We start from the raw sequence: 17,465 nt of genomic DNA, 5'->3' as shown, positions 1-17,465 counted from the left end.
CTGAGGGGAAAAACAGGACGTTGAAAGTACTTCCCATCCCAGCTCCACAACAAATGTCCCGCAAAGCACCACACTATGCACACATTCCCATGAACATATTCTTTCTTTGTAAGTAAATACGAGACTCCCATAAATAAGGGCAGTCTCAGACACACACTTTCAATAAGGAAGGCTGCCTCACTCATCTACAAGCTGGGTAGTCTGGATGGCTGAAACAACGCATTCAAATAACCTGTCAGAGCCAAGGAGAACCAAATAAACATTAGCTGAGAACGCTCCCTGAAGAGAAACACACGGGTACTGGAGGCAAACTTTCAGCATCTATCTCCATCCACATTCATAACAAGGTCACTGACGAAAAGCCACTGTTTCTACGATATATCCATTTTTAATAAATCGTTTCCTTCCTTCTCCAGTTCAGGGTCCAGAAACATTCAAGCACGCATTTTATACTATGGGAAACCTTCAGATATTTCTATAAAATCAACTGTTCGTCGGATTTCCACCAGACCACTTTTGTTTTACTTAGGGAAAGGATGGCTACCGAAGGGGGACGGACTTGGGTTGCACGAAAAGGCAGCCATAATCCTCAGGGCATAAGACCACGTTCTCTCCCACCAGAAATAATTCCTGACACCTTGGCAAATGGGTGTCAGACAGCTAGCCATCCCACGAACTATGATGACAGACCATTTGGGAATGGGCTAGATCCTTGGCCAGGATAAGGAGATGATTACTTGGCCAGGAAGCCAGGAACTTGTAAATTGTTCTTTTTTCCTTTCCTTAATAGGTGTAAGGTGGAGATCACGGAAGGGGGTGGGAGGCTGATCTGATGCTCAGGTTTCAGCTCCAGACCCTCCCAAGGTGTGATGAAATTGTGATGTATGCATGATGTAGTTTTACGGGTGTTGCAGGTAGTTTTGTAGGAACTGATAAAAGTTGGAACGTGCTTTGGTTTGGGGCTTTTTCCTGCTCCTTTGTTGTGTTGTGGGGGAAGTCCTGTTGCAACAGTTTCTTTAAGAAAAATCAAGCCTGCTGGCTGCTGTTTTGCTCCAATATTTCTAGCTGGTGTCTTTGTTTGATAAAGCGTGTCCAAAGATGTACTGGAACAACGGAAAGGTAGGCAACTTCCTGTTTTGTCCCAAGAGGTATGTACATTTAACATTGTGTGAGAGATACCCGTCTTTAATGCTAGGTCTTTCTTGTGAACACTCCATAGTACTCCCCTTTTCAAACAGAAGCTTTGGTTTTGGGTGTGCAGATAGAAAAGCTGCTGGAAAGATTAAACACTTAACTAAGAAAACAAACACGGAAGCTAAGATGTAATAATCGGAAAATAACAAAGTGTAAGATCAAAACAAAAAAAATTCCTTCCAGTAGCACCTTAAAGACCAACTAAGTCAGTTCTTGGTATGAGCTTTCGTGTGCATGCACACTTCTTCAGATACACAGTATCTGTATCTGAAGAAGTGTGCATGCACATGAAAGCTCATACCAAGAACTGACTTAGTTGGTCTTTAAGGTGCTACTGGAAGGAATTTTTTTTGTTTTGACTATGGCAGAGCAACACGGCTACCTATCTGTAAAGTGCAAGATGTAATTTGAAAAGAATTTTGGAATCAATGTTTGATTATTTTTTGTTTTTTCTGATGATTACTTATGTTACATAGTTTTTAAAATCAACAAAGCATTAACAAAAAAATTTGCAGAGAAAGTTAGGGGGGGGAGTTTAAGTGCTTATATGCACAAATAAACCAAAATAAACCAAAAAATAACACTTGCAACTGTAAGTTTCTTATTTTTCCTTCTTTTAATAATTTCATTTGGGGGGGGGGGAGTGACAAGAAATTTTCCGCACCGGGTACCACCTGACCTTGCTACGCCGCTGGCTGTATGAGAGAACACATTGGTAGCTTTCTGGTTTTTTGTGGGTGTGTGGGTGTGCAGAAGAGTAAGAAGACAAGTACCGTACTTTCATTTGCTTTCTAGCAAATGCCCTCTACTGGCTTGAGAGTAACTCCATGAAACCCAGTGGGACTGATTTCTGGGTAGACCTGCAAAGGATTCGGAATTCTCATATGACCATGGTGAAAAACAGTCCCTATAAGGAAACGGGGAACACTTTTGATTCTGGCTCTGCCTATCATCTGAACTCTGGCTCCACCCATCACCAGAATTCAGCCCCTGCTAGGCTACCCAGAAGGGAAAATGATGAAAAGAGGTTGTCTATCTTTGGTGTAAAGATTTGAACAATTCATTGTTTATGCTGTGCATTGACCACCCACAAACCACAATGCTAAGTGCTGGCCTCAGTGTATTAGATTGTTATAGAAAGGGGGGTCAGTCTAGATTATACCCACGCATCCCTTCCAGGCTTACATGAAGCTAGAATGTGTAAAAGAAAACCAGAACCCCCAAAGCAAACCATTTCCTTTGTTAAGGTAATGGCCTTAGATACATACCCATCATCAGCATCTTTAAAAGGTTATCTCTGTTGCCATAGAGACAAATGGTTGGGTCTTTTCCCACTTCACCTGGCTTGCTACTATGTCATCCAAGGAGAGAACAATAGGCAAAGCAGGGCTGTGTTTGGGTGAGTTTTGGCTGATCCTGGAAGTTGCACACACAGAGGCATGTCTGCTCTGTGCTGGACCCAAATCTGTGATTTGGGGCTTCCCTGGGAACCCAGTGGGGGAACAAAATCAGTGGGGATGCAGATGCTGTGAGCCTCCCCATCCTATGCTCAGGTTGTATTTATGCCTTTATTTAAGATCTATGTAACCAAATCAGCCAGTGGCAGCCTCCTCCAACTCTCATCCAACCATTACCACCACCAGAATATCTCAGTGCAGCTTACAACTTCCCCCAAACTTGGGTCCTGCAGAAGTTTTGCACCTCAGCTCCCATCAGCCCCAGTGTACAGTGCTGGGGTTCTTGGGAGTTGTAGTCCAAAATTCTGCAGCTCACCAGTTTGGGGAAAGCTACAGAATTGCATAGGAGAGCACCATGTAGCACCAAAAAAAGCATATCATGTACATAGCTCAGTGAAAGAAAAGAAGTGTGCTTATGTTTTTAAATTATTTAATATTTTCTTCATAGAACACCAGTTTTTAAGCAAGCATATTACAGAGGCAGCCAGAAAGCAAAGGCACAGTAGTTACAAGCCGTATCTGCTCAGGGTATTTCAAGGCATGGATCCTGCTGTGGATCTTAAGAGACAAGGACTGTGTAGCACCAAAGCGAGTAGATCCCTCCCCCCAGACGCTGGTCTCTGAGCGGGACTCTCCTCTTTTCTGCCCCACACACTGGGCGGAATTTGAGCAGGGTCTCTATACTGGCCCATAGAATTTCCTGTAAGCTTCTTGGAAGCCGATGTGGTCAGCCAGCTCGTCGCAGTCGGGGTTCAGCTCACAAACCTCTCGCAGAGGCTCAAGGGGGTCTGGGGTTGGGGCAGCACGGGCGTTGTAGAACCTGCCAGGGAGCAACAGCCATGGTTGGAGCATTTAGCAGCTATTTTTGGGCTATATCAAAATGTTCTCAGTATGCCAAAGGATATCCACGTATACAAAACTTTAACTTAGCAAGATACACATTTCTTAATGCAAAAATCCCCATTAAAAATCTTCAGCGTTCATTGTAAAATTTCTCCTAATTTTGCCCAGTATACATTTTTGCAAAACATTTGCAAAAACCTACCGTAATGATTATGCACACTTTTACCCTAGTATATGCATTTTGTACACATTACACTGCACTCTGGAACTCCCTGCCTTTTTTTACTTCAGACAGGTACCTCCACTGCACTCTCTTCGGTGCCTGCTAAAAACATTTTTCTTCGGGCAAGCCTCTCCAGATATGTAGAACATTGACATGTCTTTTAATCTGTTTTTTAGCTTATCATAGATTTTACATTGTTTTGAATAGCTGGATTTGACTATTTTTTATTGGTAATTTTATTGTTTTTATTTGTTAGGTAAGCTGCTTTGAGGGTTTTTCCCCCCTTAAAAGGCTGGAGGACTGCATTACAAAATTTGAAGAAGTGCGCATTTCAAAAGACAGCTTTTTTTCAGAAAGTAGGTCCACTTTTAAACACCAATGGAAATAAATTTCTTCACCTCCACTAGATGCCAGGGCGGGGGATGAAGATTTTGCATTACCGGTAATTGCAAAGTTACACTTTTCCCCCAGAGGAGTGAATAGGAATAATTGTGTCAGAGAAAACAAAGAGCTGCAAGGTGAGCAGACACTGTAGGGATAGGAGCTAAATCTACCCCTTGTGCCATTTCCCACCATTTAGTCCTCCCCTCCAATCTGCATAGTCCCACCTCTTCATATGCATACTCTTCCCCTGGGTTCTGTTTCTCCATCACACTGGAATGCACATTTGATGCATCCAGCCAATCCTTGCAGCAGAGAGAGTAACAGCTGCTTTACAGAGCCCTGTGCTGACATTACCTGAGTAACTATTCTCCTCCATCCAATGTTTGGGACCCCCTGGAGGCATCCTCAAAGCCACTAGGAAGCCCACCCCCACCCCAGATTTCTAGCTCATGACAAGTTGCGCATTTATCTTTACCTGTTATAGTTCCTCTTGTGTCTCTTCACTACTTGAGCACTGATGCGCCTGGAGACAAAAGCTGCAAGAGGAAAAGTTGCATATTTTATCAACAGCGCTGCCTCCTCCCTGCTATCAGTAGGGCTTGTGGCTCAGGAGCAAAACCAAGGATCCTGACAGTCTCCGTTTTCATTTTTAAAAGCAACATGATTCTAGCCCTCATTGTGGAACAGAAAGGGAAAAGAGAGATTTCCATACTTTTAGAAACATAAGAAGCTGCTGTGGTCCATCTAGCTCAGTATTGTCTACACCAGAGCTATCCAGACTTTTCAAGTTGGGGACACACTTTTTGGATATGCAACATTTCACGACAGAGTAATTCAGTTTTACTAGCAAAACTGAGGTTAAACAAACCCCTTTCCAGCCCTGGAAGGAGTGCGGGGAGTGTTTGTGCGACACACAGCAGCCGACACATTAACGTGTCGCGACACACAGTTTGGAAAGCTCTGGTCTACACTGATAAGCAGTGGCTCTCCAGGGCTTTTGATAGCCTTCTCCCACCCAGCTCTAGTTGAAGATGTGAGCAATTGAACCTGAGACCTTCTGTATGCAAAACACATCACCACTCAGCTACAGCTCTCCCGCCTTCCCTCTATCCCCCCTCACCCCCCTCAAATTTTACAGGTTTGCAAACCTAGGTCACTTCAACAGATATAAGTCTTTTTGAAGCAATTATCTAAAAATAAAAAAACAAGAAAGGAATAAAAGTGGAGATAAACTGACCTTCAGAGCTGGGTGAGTCGTTGGCACTGTTGGAGGGGCCAGAGTCATCTGGAAAAGGAGAAGGGCAACTGTTGTGAGCAAAAGGCTACTTGCCCCTTGGCCAAGTGAGGCATCAGGGAAAGGAGGTAATGCCTATCACCCAAGGGCACAGTTTGGGCTTGAGCACTTCCTAAGAACTTCAGCTTTCAATGTAACAATGTCATGCTTGAGACCGAGATAAGCTTGGTCAGTACAGAGGAAATGCCTGCTGAAACTGCAGGCAAGGGAAGGGTCAGGAATGATAGTAACCTTTATCTATTTTATTTATACCCTACTGTTCCTCCAAAGAGCTTGAAGTGATGTACATACTTCTGCCCAACAACCCTGTGAGGTAGGTTAGGCTGAGAGATGGTGGCTGACCTAAAGTCACCCGGGGGGCTTCATGGCTGAGTGGGGATTTGAACCCTGGTCTCCAAGGTTCTAGTCTGACACTCTAAACACTACACCACCACTGGCATGGAGGGGGGTGGGGGGAAGAGAAACGGTGGGTCAGCTTTGAAGGCAGAAATGAATCTGAAGTGATGTTGGCATCTCTGGGTCCGGACGGTTATTCTTTTTGTTTAAAAAGCTGGCACACTCTGGAAATACTCACCATCTTAAAACTGTGATTTCTCGTCTAAATATTTAGCTTTGCTCACATGTAGGTGCATTGAGAAGACTGGACTTTGATGGCACCTGCAACCCCATCTGCGGCCACATAGAGAATCATAACCCAGAGATGGTTTGGCCACTTACCTGCTTGGCAAAGGCAGAGAGTGGCCACTGCCAGGAAGCTCACCAGAATCAACTTGTTCATCTTGATTGATGCTGTTTGCTAGTGGGGAGATGTTCTCTAAAGGTCTGGAGATGCTTGCTTCCTTCCTTCCTCCAGTTGCTTCTTCTAGTGCTCTTCCTGGGTCTCTGCTCCCGATTTATACTGTTCTGGCAGCCCCCAGCCCCCCCCCCAGCCCACTTGGCAGGAGGGACAGCCCACAGGACCTCCTCCTTCCTCCTCGCTCCAACCTCAGAAGGGGCAGGAAGCCAGGTCTATTTTGGAGCCCATCTGCTGGGCAGGAAGGCTGCCAAGTCCAAGCAGTAATTGTGGTTTGGGGGCAAGGACATCATCTGGAGAAGGCAAGGACATCATCTGGCCTGCAAGGAAGGGGCAGGGCAGGATGGACGCCACAGTCAGACTGGGAAGCCGTGATGCTTTTGCAGCACTGGGAGTTGGGGTGTTTTGGGGACCCAAAGCTCAGAAAGGAAGGCAGCTACCTAGATTTCATGCTGTTGGGTGGCTAAAGGTTTCAAATCAAAGCAGACTGGGGACACAATATATATTGGAAAGCATATTCGAAACACATTTAAAGCACATGACTCCCCTCCAAATAATCCTGGGAAGTGTAGTTTCCTTCCTCATAGAGTTACCAATTTCTAGCACCCATAATAAACTACAGAACCCAGGATTCTTTGTGGGAAGTCAGCCTGGATAGCTCAGTTGGTTAGAAAGCAGTGCTGATAGCGCCCAGGTTGCAGGTTTGATCCCAGTAAGGGACAGCTGCATATTCCTGAATTGCAGGGAGTTGGACTAGATGATCCTCGGGGGTCTTGTCCAACTCTAAAATTCTATGCTTCTGTGTGTTTTACGCTGAATAAGCTTTAAATGCAGTGTGTGGATCGAAGATTTGACCTCCTGGTGTGCTGCAGCAGCTCAGGTGCAAGCAGCGAAGCTCCTCTTCAGCTGTCGCTTTGGTCATCAATTCACATGCCTCCAATTATTATTCCCATAAAAGGTTTTTGGTTAAGAGACAGTGCAATGCATCAGGAAAGTCCCCAGACTGAATCTTGCCCCTGCTATGAACTCACTAAGAGTTTGTGAATGGCAGTGAAGCCAGCCTCCTGCTTAAGCTGTAGGTTTTACAAGATATGGTTAGAGATACGGTTTCACTAAAATTGGGAGAAGTAGGGCTTGTGGGTTTGAGGCCCTCTTCCTCTCTGCAATCTGAGCACTGCACAGAAGGTGGATTTAGACATACCACTCTCACTGTCTTAATCTCTACTTCATGATCTTTAAGGGCTGTCGCAAGGCAGATATAAGCAATTAGTTTGGGAGGTAAAATGGTGCCGAAGCATTTGGATGTTTCTATTCACGTAACCTCCTATAATCCGATTCTATTCTTCTTAATTGATATAGCACCATGGAACTTTACAAATAACAGGAAGGTCAGGTCCTTGCCCCAAAGGCTTACAATCTAAAACAGACACAAGAAACAACCAACAGAGGAAGGGGAGAGTGGAGGCACACAGGTAAGCAGGGGAGGCATATGTGGCTGTTTCAATTGCATGTACTTTGGATTGGCCAAAGGGTTAGGGACCAAGGTGTGGATGATCCAAAGGCTTCCTGGAAAAGGTAAATTTGGAGAAGGGGCTTTGAAAGGAAATAAGGGAGGTGGTCACACAAAGATGTTCCAGGAGGGAGTTCCAGGCATAAGAGGCAGTGAGAGGAAATGGGTGGAGTCATTTGAGGGAACAAGGGATTTTCAATGACAGAGGGTGGCAGCAATAGATGAGTGAGGGTCACAGGATGGGACCTCTCTAGAAATAAAAACAGAGATGGGGAGGCACAGAGGGTTCCAAAGGTTCCAGGAGCAGACACAAAACCAGTGTAAGGAAATAAGGGATGGGGAGGGCATGGCATCATTGAAGTAATAAGGAGGTCAATAATTTTGGCAGCAGAGCACTGGGTGGATGTGAGGGAATGAAGGTTAGACAACAGGAGGCTGCAGTCATTGAGAGCACATCCCAGCCAGGCAAAAAAAGCACTTAAGGATAGTGTAGAGCAGGGGCAAGTGATGGGCATGGTCTGGGGAGTCTAGGAGGCTGGAAAGAGATGCTTGGAGGACCACATTCAATGCCTGGAAAGATATGTGGATGGTCTAGGAGCTGGCTTAGGAGGGCTACCTACATAAAGTCAGGGGGCAATAACAGCAGCTTGCAAGCAGAGCCCAGACCTAGGAAATAGGCGCACAGGCAGTCATCTTCATTTTCCATGCTCTTTTTGTGACATGGAAGTCTTTTCCATGTAAGGACTGCACCTCACCCTTAAAGAAATCTGCCCCTGAAGAAAGGAGATCTGGCTCTGAGCCAAGAGCAACTCGCAACCAGGGGCAGAGGAGGAAACAGCCTGTAAGCCTGTAATTTACCCACAAACTGCAGAGATTTGTGGGGTTTTCCTTTCCATGCGGATGTGTTCAGGGCCAAAGAGAAACTTAAAGATTTAATTTGCCCGTGGCTCTTTCTTTTCCCTCATCCGATCACAGCAGGCCACATTGCTGAGCTCCAAAGCCCCAGGATGGCCTCCAGTTCTGGGGAGAGGAAATGGGATGGGGTATTTTGCCCTCACTTGCCCTGGATGCAAATCGCTAGCAGATGCAAGGGAAGAGAACCATGCCAGGAAAGCAGGCTCTCTCCAGTGCCACGTTGTACTGGATTAATGTTGCTTTGGGGCTGTGAAAGGCCACCCCTATTCTGCTCCAAAACCAGGCAGTCCCAACACTGGGATGGGGCAAACAGCATGGAATTCTAATCTCCTAAAAATAAGTAGTTTTTGCATTTATGCAATGCTTCAGAATGCTGAAAACACTGCACATCCCACCATGGGAAGGGCCATAGCTTAGCGGCAGAGCACCTGCTTTGCATGCAGAAGGTTCCAGGTTCAATTCCTGGCATCTCCAGGAGAGCCCTGCGGGGAACTCTGAAGAGAAGTTGCAATAATGAGCTGGATGCACAAATGGCATGCTTCCTACATTCCACAAGCATTTCAAGAGGCCCATAAGATCAGTATTATCCCTGAAATGCAGACAGGATTTTGCCGGTGCATTGAAGCCAAGAAGCAGCAGCTTGTCTTAAGATTTCCCAATAGTCCCCCCATCTCACCCAGAGAGGCAAGAACTGCATTCTGCTTACGCCTCAATATTTTACAGCTAGACCTTATGCTTAGAACAGATGCCTGAAATTCTAAATATCAAGCTTCTAAACCAGGCACAGGGAGCCTGTGACCCTCCAGATGTTGGTGACTACAACTCCTATCATCCCTGACAATTCAGCATGTTGGTTGAGGATGGTGGGAGTTGGAGTCCAGCAGCATCATAAGAACTGCAAGTTCCCCATCTGTGTTCTAGTTATTATGGCTAGAATGGACCCTTGAAATGTGCTTGCTAAAATCTCAGAAGTCAGGGATCACTGGGTATTGTTGCGGGGGGGGGGGGGAGGGATCTGCTGCCGTCCCCCTTCCCCTGACTAGCAAATACAAGTTATAGGAAAAATATATTAAAGCTTGCATAATGTATACGTGTCACAAAATTCAGCTACCTTTGGAGCCAAATATGCTTGGCCTGGAGGCAAAATTCTAGCAGTAGTGAGGAGCCAAGAGCCCTGACTATAAACAAGCCAGCATGAGATGGAATGCCAGCCAGCAGTGAACCGGTTGCCCTGCAGTTTGTTTGCAATGACAAGCCTCCAAGTTTGTGGCATTCTACAGGAAACTTTAAGTTTTCAGCACTCCTCACATCCTACGTGCTGGTTCCTGAGTTCCCAGTTGCTCCCCGGCTCCTGGAACTGCATCTGGAAAAGATGAGGCTGACTCGAGGCAGCCAAGCCCTCTCCTAGACATCCCACGCTGGCCACAGGGAACGTGGCGCAAGCCAAACAACAAGCACTGCTTGGCATCCCGCTCTATATTTACAGTGTAATCAAGGAACCCATGTTTATACAAGAAAAATATGGGTAACTGGGTCGACTTTACATCCAAACACAAACATTGTATCTAATTGGGAGCAGATGCTGGCATGTATAATAGAGACACACCCTCCTTCTCTAGCCTCAGGGGACTGGTATTCCATCGCTCCGGGAAACCCTTTCTGTATGGATGTGTTATTGAGAAACCTGATCAGTTCTGCCACGGAAGTCCTGCCTGTTGCAGTGCATTGTGGGTCCTATTTAACACACACATTCAAATGGGCCTTGCTTTTAGCCCACTGGTAAGCAAAGCATAGTGGGACGCGGGTGGTGCTGTGGGTTAAACCATAGAGCCTAGGACTTGCCAATCAGAAGGTCGGTGGTTCGAATCCCCGCGACGGGGTGAGCTCCCGTTGCTTGGTCCCTGCTCTTGCCAACCTAGCAGTTCGAAAGCATGTCAAAGTGCAAGTAGATAAATAGGTACCGCTCTGGCGGGAAGGTAAATGGCGTTTCCGTGCGCTGCTCTGGTTCGCCAGAAGCGGCTTAGTCATGCTGGCCACATGACCCGGAAGCTGTATGCTGGCTCCCTCAGCCAATAAAGCGAGATGAGTGCCGCAACCCCAGAGTTGTTCGCAACTGGACCTAATGGTCAGGGGTCCCTTTACCTTTAAGCAAAGCATGCCCAAAGCATACCCAGCACATTCGCATTGCAGGGGGCTGGCAACCAAGAACTTCCCCAGAAGAAAATGGGTGGCGCATAAAGCAGATTTCTACGCACTCTGCTGCTACAACTCAACCTAAGCAAAGCCCAGCTGGATCAGGCTAAAGGCCCATCTTGCCCACCACTCAGCGACGGGGAAGACAGCTCAGTCACAGCAGAAATATGTTGCATAATTCACTGCAACTCCAACTTGGGCAGATGGCAATATTTGTGTTAAAGAAATGCACGGCAGAAATTGTAGCAATACTTTAATGCAGTTCTAATCTGCTTCAAAAGTTACATGCGCGCGCACACACACACACACACACACACACAGAGAGAGAGAGAGAGAGAGAGAGTGTATTTCATAGGAGAGGTTTGGTTGTACTTGCTTTATACATCAGTAATTAACAAATGTTTGCTTCCTTCAAACTAAGAAAGAGGAGGTGCTGCTGCTTAGGTCACCCCCAAACACCCCAATGATTCTGCTGTGAACATGGGCTGTTTTGTGGCAACCTTACCGTTGACTCACCAGTGGCTGAGCTTCATTGTGGACAAGATGTAGATACGAGTTTTTGAGAAGTGTTAAGTAGGAACATAAGCAGGGAAGCAACTTACAGAAAGAAAAGAGAATGACTGAGATGCAATAAAATCTGGGAGAATATTGCAGTGGGAAGTGACCTCCGCCTCAGTTTCCTGATGAGGATTTCAAGGGCTCAAATGCACCTTGACCAAGGGAAAAGGAAGGGTCAAGCAGCTGCAAAAAGACCCCCCCCCCGGCTTGCACAGTCCAGGGTGTGGTCATATAGTCTAGGTCCCAAACACACCAAATACTTTTTTTAATAGTCCAGCGGCAGGATTGTGAAAGCAACACTCTGCAAGAATTGGAAATCAGTGAGTCTCACACTGCAGTAGACTTGTGAGGCCTGTTGGTTCTACCTCAGAGCCTACACAAGTCCTGGGCTGGGAATCCTAGTCTTCCAAAGCACCTTTTCAGTTGGGGCTCCATTCGTGAGGAGCCAGCAAGGCTTTGCTTCCTTGCTAAAGCTCATCAAGGCTGCTCACGATCTGCTGACCTTCTTGAGCAACTGCCTGGAAGGGAAGAAGGAAAAATCATTAAATGCTAGCAAGAACAGTCTTTCAACATACCTCTTTCCCATTTGTATTGCCTCTGTTAGATTGTAAGTCCGCAGGCAAGGGCTGCCTTCTTAATGATCTTATGTAAGCTTCTCAGGGATCCTTTTTGACTCCTTAGCAGGGTAAAAATGCTTCCTTCTAGGTTCTGGGAAGGGTCTGAGGGCAGTTTTGTTGTGGCTTTGGTCCTCCCCAGCAGGGTGATCCTTTAAATGTTCAAAAACTTGAGCTGGTACAAAATGCTGTGACCAGATTCTGCTTTTACAAGCAAACCCACAACAAAATGTTGCAGTGTCTAAGTGTGCAGTCTTCCAGCCAGCCAGCCAGCCAGCTAAGTCCTTTTCCAGGACACTCTACTCCACCCATTTCCTCCTCCTCCCCACGATCATTCTGTGTTCCATGACACACTGAGCATGCTCTGTTCTCATTATGGTTTGTTTTTCCTTCTGAAAATTTGTAACTTTGTAAATTTGCTCCAAATCAGCCAGCTGCCTCCATCTTTATGTGTGGATGCTACTATTTTGGTTACAAAAGATCTGCATTTGGAGAATGAGTCCTGTATACGGGATTACTCACGAAGACTCCTCTTGCCACAGTGGCCCTACGTAGTGTAGGACTGTGATTCTTAAAGGATCATCTCATCTCCTGTGAACCTGCCGCCCATCTCAGGCCTAACTTTGTGTCCCATTGCCTTTAGTGGTACAATTGGCAGGGACGTGTGATAATGCATTTTTGGTCAGAGAATTCAGGTTGTGGGGCTCAATTCTATGACTCCTTTCCTGGAGAAGTCTTGGTTGGCTCCTTCTTTTGCCCATGAAGCCAACTGAGAACAACACATTCATTCAGCAAGGATTCCACCTGACTGAATGTTTCTCATCAGTGTTTGAAGACAAGTGTGGGGAGGAGGGCACATTTCTCTTCTCCTTCCAGGCTGTTGATGCACCCCAGGCAAATTATCCTGCTGCACAGATGGGCATGGTACCTGCGAGGCTCCACTTACCTGCCACTCTTCCTTGCTCTTTCTGATCTCCTCCTGCAGGTCTGCAATTCTCTTCCGACCAGCCAGCACTGCTTCAGCCAACCGCGAGTTCGCCTCTTCCTTTTCTTTTATGGCCTTCTGTAGGAATCTGCGCTGCTTGAGAAGGTACGGCACAACAGCACTGTGGACGTCTTCCTCTGGGATTCCACTGGGACGCCTGAATTCAATGAAGGCGTTAACAAGAGGGATGGGCAATCTCAGGCCCAGAGGCCAAATATGCCCCCTCCCTCCTGGGACTCACTATCTGGTCCTCGAGACCCTCCTCAGGGCACACGCCTCACCAGTCCCACTTGCCATCCCTCTCAAGTGCTGTGAGTAGAACAAGCCTATTGGACAAATGTAAACTTTACATTTGTTCCTCCTCATGCTTTTGCCTCTGGCCCTGCCCAACGTGGGCATGTGGCTCCCGAATGCTTCACAGAAGGGGGAGTGGCCCTCGGTCTGCATTAGAGGAACAAGGAATGAACTTAGAGGCAGGCAATAAAGGAAAGCATTGAAGTTACCAGCTTTTAGAATGTGCCTGTTGATATGTGCAACATCTGCACACTGCTGCAGAAGTACTGACAAAACACTGGTGCTGCCACGGGTGTAGTCTGTGCCTTATCACAGAAGGGGCTGCAGCCTAGCTTTTCATGTAGGAGGTCCCTAGCTGCTCAGTCCCCATCAGTGAAGCAGCAATAAAATTGCTAGCGCATTTGCAAAGCTAAGCAGGGTATGGTATGGTTTTCAATTGGATGGGGGATTGTGTTTAGAGATTCCTGCACTGCATGGGGTTAGGGTACCCCTTTGGGTCACTTCCAACTCTACAATTCCATGACCTCTAGCTGTCATGTGTGAAATGTGTGTAGAGGCCGTCTACCAGACCCCAAACAACCAAAGGTTGAAGGCGGAGGGTGTGTGTGTGAAGTTGACCTCTCCCTCTGCTTCCCAGCTCTATCTAAATGGCTGCTGTGAAAAGAGGCTGCCTGACAAGACAGACCTCAGAGTCAACCCAGCCAGGCAGTTCTTATGCCAAGGGAGTCACGCCTTACCATGCAGGGGTACTCCTTTTCTTTGCTTCTTCCACAAGTTCATCTAGTGATTTAAAGAGCACACTGAGATTCCCTTCTTCCTTCAGGTCCTGGATCTCCTCCTGCACAAAAAAACCAAGACACACAATCTCTACATATAACCTGAGAATGTAGTATTGAGTTTAATTTTCACACCTGTAAAATCTGATGCCTCTCTGAGATGTAGTGCCGAAGGTTCCTGCGTTGGACACACACGCAGGACCCAAATCCAAACTATTTATTCTAGTTGTGGCTGTAGCTTTGAAAGAGATTTGATTTAATATTCTTAAAAAATTAGGGACAAATTGCAGCCTTTTAAGCACAGCCAACAAATAACATTAAAAGGCCTTTGACATATCTAAGGCCAAGACTGCAAGAGGTTTGCAATCATCAATAACGTTTAACAACTTTTCACAACAAGGTCTCCCTCCCTGTAGCAGATAATGTGGCATGAATATGAACTTCATTACCATTCTCTCACTGGACTTCGCACACACAGTCATCCTGTTTTCACGGTAATATCAGTTGCTATTTACTATGTTGCAGTCTAGTCACATTACATATGCAGGACTGAACCATGAAGCTGGTGAATGAAGAGTTCAGTCCTTCCAGGTTTACTATTTATTTAAAATGAGAAATCTCCACCCTTTTCTGAAAAACAAGAACTGCAGGCTGCACTGGAACCTATAAGGAAGGGTTTTGTGCTTTTCCTTGGCCCTTACCCGAAAGGAGGTTTGCAGGTGGGCAATAAACTGATTGTAAACACACTTGGTGAGTTCAGGTTGCACTTTGTAAAGACGACTGTAACACTTCGCAAACCTATGGTAGCTATAGGTAGAGAAAGAAAATACCATTAACATTTTAAAAACCCTGCACATTGTTTCTATTATCTATGCACTAGGATGCATAATCAAGTACTCATTTCTATATATTCTTGCTCTTTTTTGTCCTCTCCTTCCTTTTCTTTTCACTGCTAAAATAGGATTTTAGTCAAGAAAGATACCTAATTTTCTAACATGTAAACTTTTCATTTTTATGTTTATCCAAGCAGGATATAGTTGATGTTGCATGATTCAATATTACAGATTAATATGTTTTAAACATTTACGGTGTTTATATTCGAAACATTTCCATTTTTCTAAATCAAAAACACACACCATATTCGTAATTTTTCATGTTATACTTCTTCCTCACCAGAAAAGAGAACTGGACTGGGTGGCAACTCCAGACTTTTAACAGAAAAAAGTTTGACACAGCAGCATCACCTCTGACCATGGAAGTTCCATTAAAGGAGACCCTCCCCATAGCACTTATCAAGCCCTTAAAAAACTAATCTAAGCTCATGACAACCTCGTTTGTGTTGCCATTGTACTCATTTAACACTAACTTTTCTGTTGTACCTCATCCTGTGAACAAAAACATTCCAGGGAGGTGCCCTCTGTGCCTGGTTTTTAAATAAATGCTGAAAACTTTTTTATTCCACCAGCCCTGTGGAGAGTACACCACCCACAATGAGTTACTGGTCTTTGTTTTTAACTGTTTGTGCTTTTATTTCATGCTTTATCTTATTTTTACCGTTGTAAACAGCTTTGATATATTCTAGTGATATGGCAACAGTTTTTTGTTGTTGGTTTTTTTACATAAGTCAAAGAGCGCTGGAAGAGGCTTTCTGCTCGACTTTGCTTTAGGGCATTCCAGTCTCTTTTCTGCTCAGAGCATCCTTCCGTCTTTCCACAGCCAGGCTCCCTCCAGGCTGACTACAATTCCCATCAGCCCCAGCCAACTTCAAGAGTTAGCGAATTCCGCGCAAACAACTCTCGTGGGACCTTCCCCACTAGATCTCGCGAGGCTTCCTCCTCCTTATAACACCAAGCCAACTATCGCGAGAATTGCCTTCTCCCGCTTTCGCCAAGCCTTACCTGCCCGTTTCCACAATCTTCCGCAAGGAAACGTCGACGATGTAGTCCAGGAGCTGCTCCCGGCTGGGGTTGCTCGGAGGCTCAGCAGCAGCAACAGCAGCGTCGGCGGCGGCCTCCTTCTCCCCGTCAGCGGTACCCACCCCCTCAGCCACCTCAGTCGCCATTTTGGGCCCGCCACAAATCCAAACTTCTCAATAGCCCCGCCCACTGATGCCACGCTGCTTCCGATTGGTGGAACGAGGCAGTTTTATACGCTCGGCCCCACCCACGTGATTTGTGGTCACCGAAGAGGCGGTAGGACCTAAGCTTTTATTTAATTGGACGCGGCTTCCCCGTTTGTCCAATGAAAAGCCTTTAACGTAGAGCGAAGTACAATGCCGCCCCCTACTGGCCAGTTGTATATGGCATCACTGATCGGCGTGAGTAGGGCTGCCTGGCAACTTGATTATACTGTACAGTATTATTTCTTTTTGCAACCTTGCTAGGTATTATTAATTCTTAAAAAGCACCTATAGTTTTTCTAAGGAATACAGGAGATTAAAGGCCAAGACATAGTCAAATAACCTTGAACGGCCCAAACGGAAAAAAGGAACGGCGAGAGAAAGGGACACGGAGATCATTCAGGTGACTGTAATTAAAAGTTGTAAAATTGGCCTTTTAGTGGCTGGCTGGAATGGCCAGCTAAAAGCAGGCCCTGCCTATGATGGCTTTAAAAGTGAAGTGGGGCAATTCATGGGAGGATAAGGCTCTGAATGGCTTGGGTCTACCTTCACTGTTCTAGGCAGTATGCCTTTTGAATACCAGCTGCTAGGAATTGCATTTGGGGAGGGTGCTATTGCACTCAGGTTCTGTTTATGGGTTTCCCAGATTAAATCTGGTTGGGCACTGTGAGAACAGCACGCTGCACAAAACAGCAAACTGACACAAAATAGTATGTGAGAGGGAAATCTCAACATGCAAATGAATGATGGAGAGCAAGAGCCAGAGCTCTTGGATTGGCACCGTGCCTCAGTAAATTCACTGACTCAGCTGCCACAGGACCCTCAAGTACCCCCATGGAACCTGTACACAGTGCAAAGGGTTAGGGAGTGTGCACAAACAAGTCACAGGAAGCTGGAGAGGTTTGTCTGACCTTACCACCAACCCCTATAAACAGCAGTTATGCTAAAAAATGCCGCATTTTCATTTCCAGCTGCTCTAGTAGGGAAAGATCACTAAAAAGCAGAGCAAACTGTCTTGTGGTGAATTCTGCTCATCCACAGGCCATCTTTTCAGTGCCCAAGAATCTTCCAAATCCCCAGGCTAGCCTAGAAGCAGTCGGAAAGCCATTGTTTTAAAGCAGGAACAGGGAACATATGTCTGTCAAGATGTTATTGGATGTCATCGCCAGCCACCCTTGACCATAGGCCATGCTGGCCAAGGTTGATCAGTGTTGTCAGTTCAACAACATCTGGAGATCCAAATATTTGCCCACTCCTGATTTTGGAGCATTCCATGCCTGTTGAGTGTAAAAGGTCATTTGTTTCCACATCAT

At 46.0% G+C, this 17,465-nt stretch overlaps 2 protein-coding genes across 2 annotated transcripts; both read right to left on the bottom strand.

Moving 5' to 3' along the window:
* Positions 1-3,064: 3,064 nt before the first annotated feature.
* BGLAP (bone gamma-carboxyglutamate protein) lies at positions 3,065-6,298 on the bottom strand. The gene is made up of 4 exons (XM_081842907.1): positions 6,113-6,298; positions 5,339-5,386; positions 4,577-4,637; positions 3,065-3,471 (listed from the first exon to the last, which is right to left on the bottom strand). Exons 1-4 carry the CDS (start codon positions 6,171-6,173, stop codon positions 3,330-3,332), a joined length of 312 nt encoding a protein of 103 aa, XP_081699033.1. The 5' UTR covers positions 6,174-6,298; the 3' UTR covers positions 3,065-3,329.
* A 4,838-nt stretch (positions 6,299-11,136) lies between these two features.
* Positions 11,137-16,126, bottom strand: PMF1 (polyamine modulated factor 1). The gene is made up of 5 exons (XM_081842903.1): positions 15,932-16,126; positions 14,735-14,840; positions 13,995-14,095; positions 12,925-13,120; positions 11,137-11,882 (listed from the first exon to the last, which is right to left on the bottom strand). Exons 1-5 carry the CDS (start codon positions 16,093-16,095, stop codon positions 11,832-11,834), a joined length of 618 nt encoding a protein of 205 aa, XP_081699029.1. The 5' UTR covers positions 16,096-16,126; the 3' UTR covers positions 11,137-11,831.
* Positions 16,127-17,465: the final 1,339 nt, after the last annotated feature.

Source organism: Podarcis erhardii (assembly GCF_964252035.2).
Source record: "Podarcis erhardii genome assembly, chromosome: 15".
NCBI lineage: Eukaryota > Metazoa > Chordata > Lepidosauria > Squamata > Lacertidae > Podarcis > Podarcis erhardii.
The sequence above is the reverse complement of the archived record's forward strand: the minus strand, read 5'-3'. Positions and strand labels throughout refer to the sequence as shown.

What these genes read in the sequence shown, in the direction of transcription:
- BGLAP (XM_081842907.1), bottom strand. Translation starts at nt 6,173, where the DNA reads ATGAACAAGTTGATTCTGGTGAGCTTCCTGGCAGTGGCCACTCTCTGC. An exon ending in TCTCTGCCTTTGCCAAGCAG is followed by an intron (nt 5,387 to 6,112) that starts GTAAGTGGCCAA and finishes CTCCTTTTCCAG; the next exon opens with ATGACTCTGGCCCCTCCAAC. An exon ending in CGACTCACCCAGCTCTGAAG is followed by an intron (nt 4,638 to 5,338) that starts GTCAGTTTATCT and finishes TTCCTCTTGCAG; the next exon opens with CTTTTGTCTCCAGGCGCATC.
- PMF1 (XM_081842903.1), bottom strand. Translation starts at nt 16,095, where the DNA reads ATGGCGACTGAGGTGGCTGAGGGGGTGGGTACCGCTGACGGGGAGAAG. An exon ending in ACCTGCAAACCTCCTTTCGG is followed by an intron (nt 14,096 to 14,734) that starts GTAAGGGCCAAG and finishes TTTTTTGTGCAG; the next exon opens with GAGGAGATCCAGGACCTGAA. An exon ending in AGAGCAAGGAAGAGTGGCAG is followed by an intron (nt 11,883 to 12,924) that starts GTAAGTGGAGCC and finishes CTTCCCTTCCAG; the next exon opens with GCAGTTGCTCAAGAAGGTCA.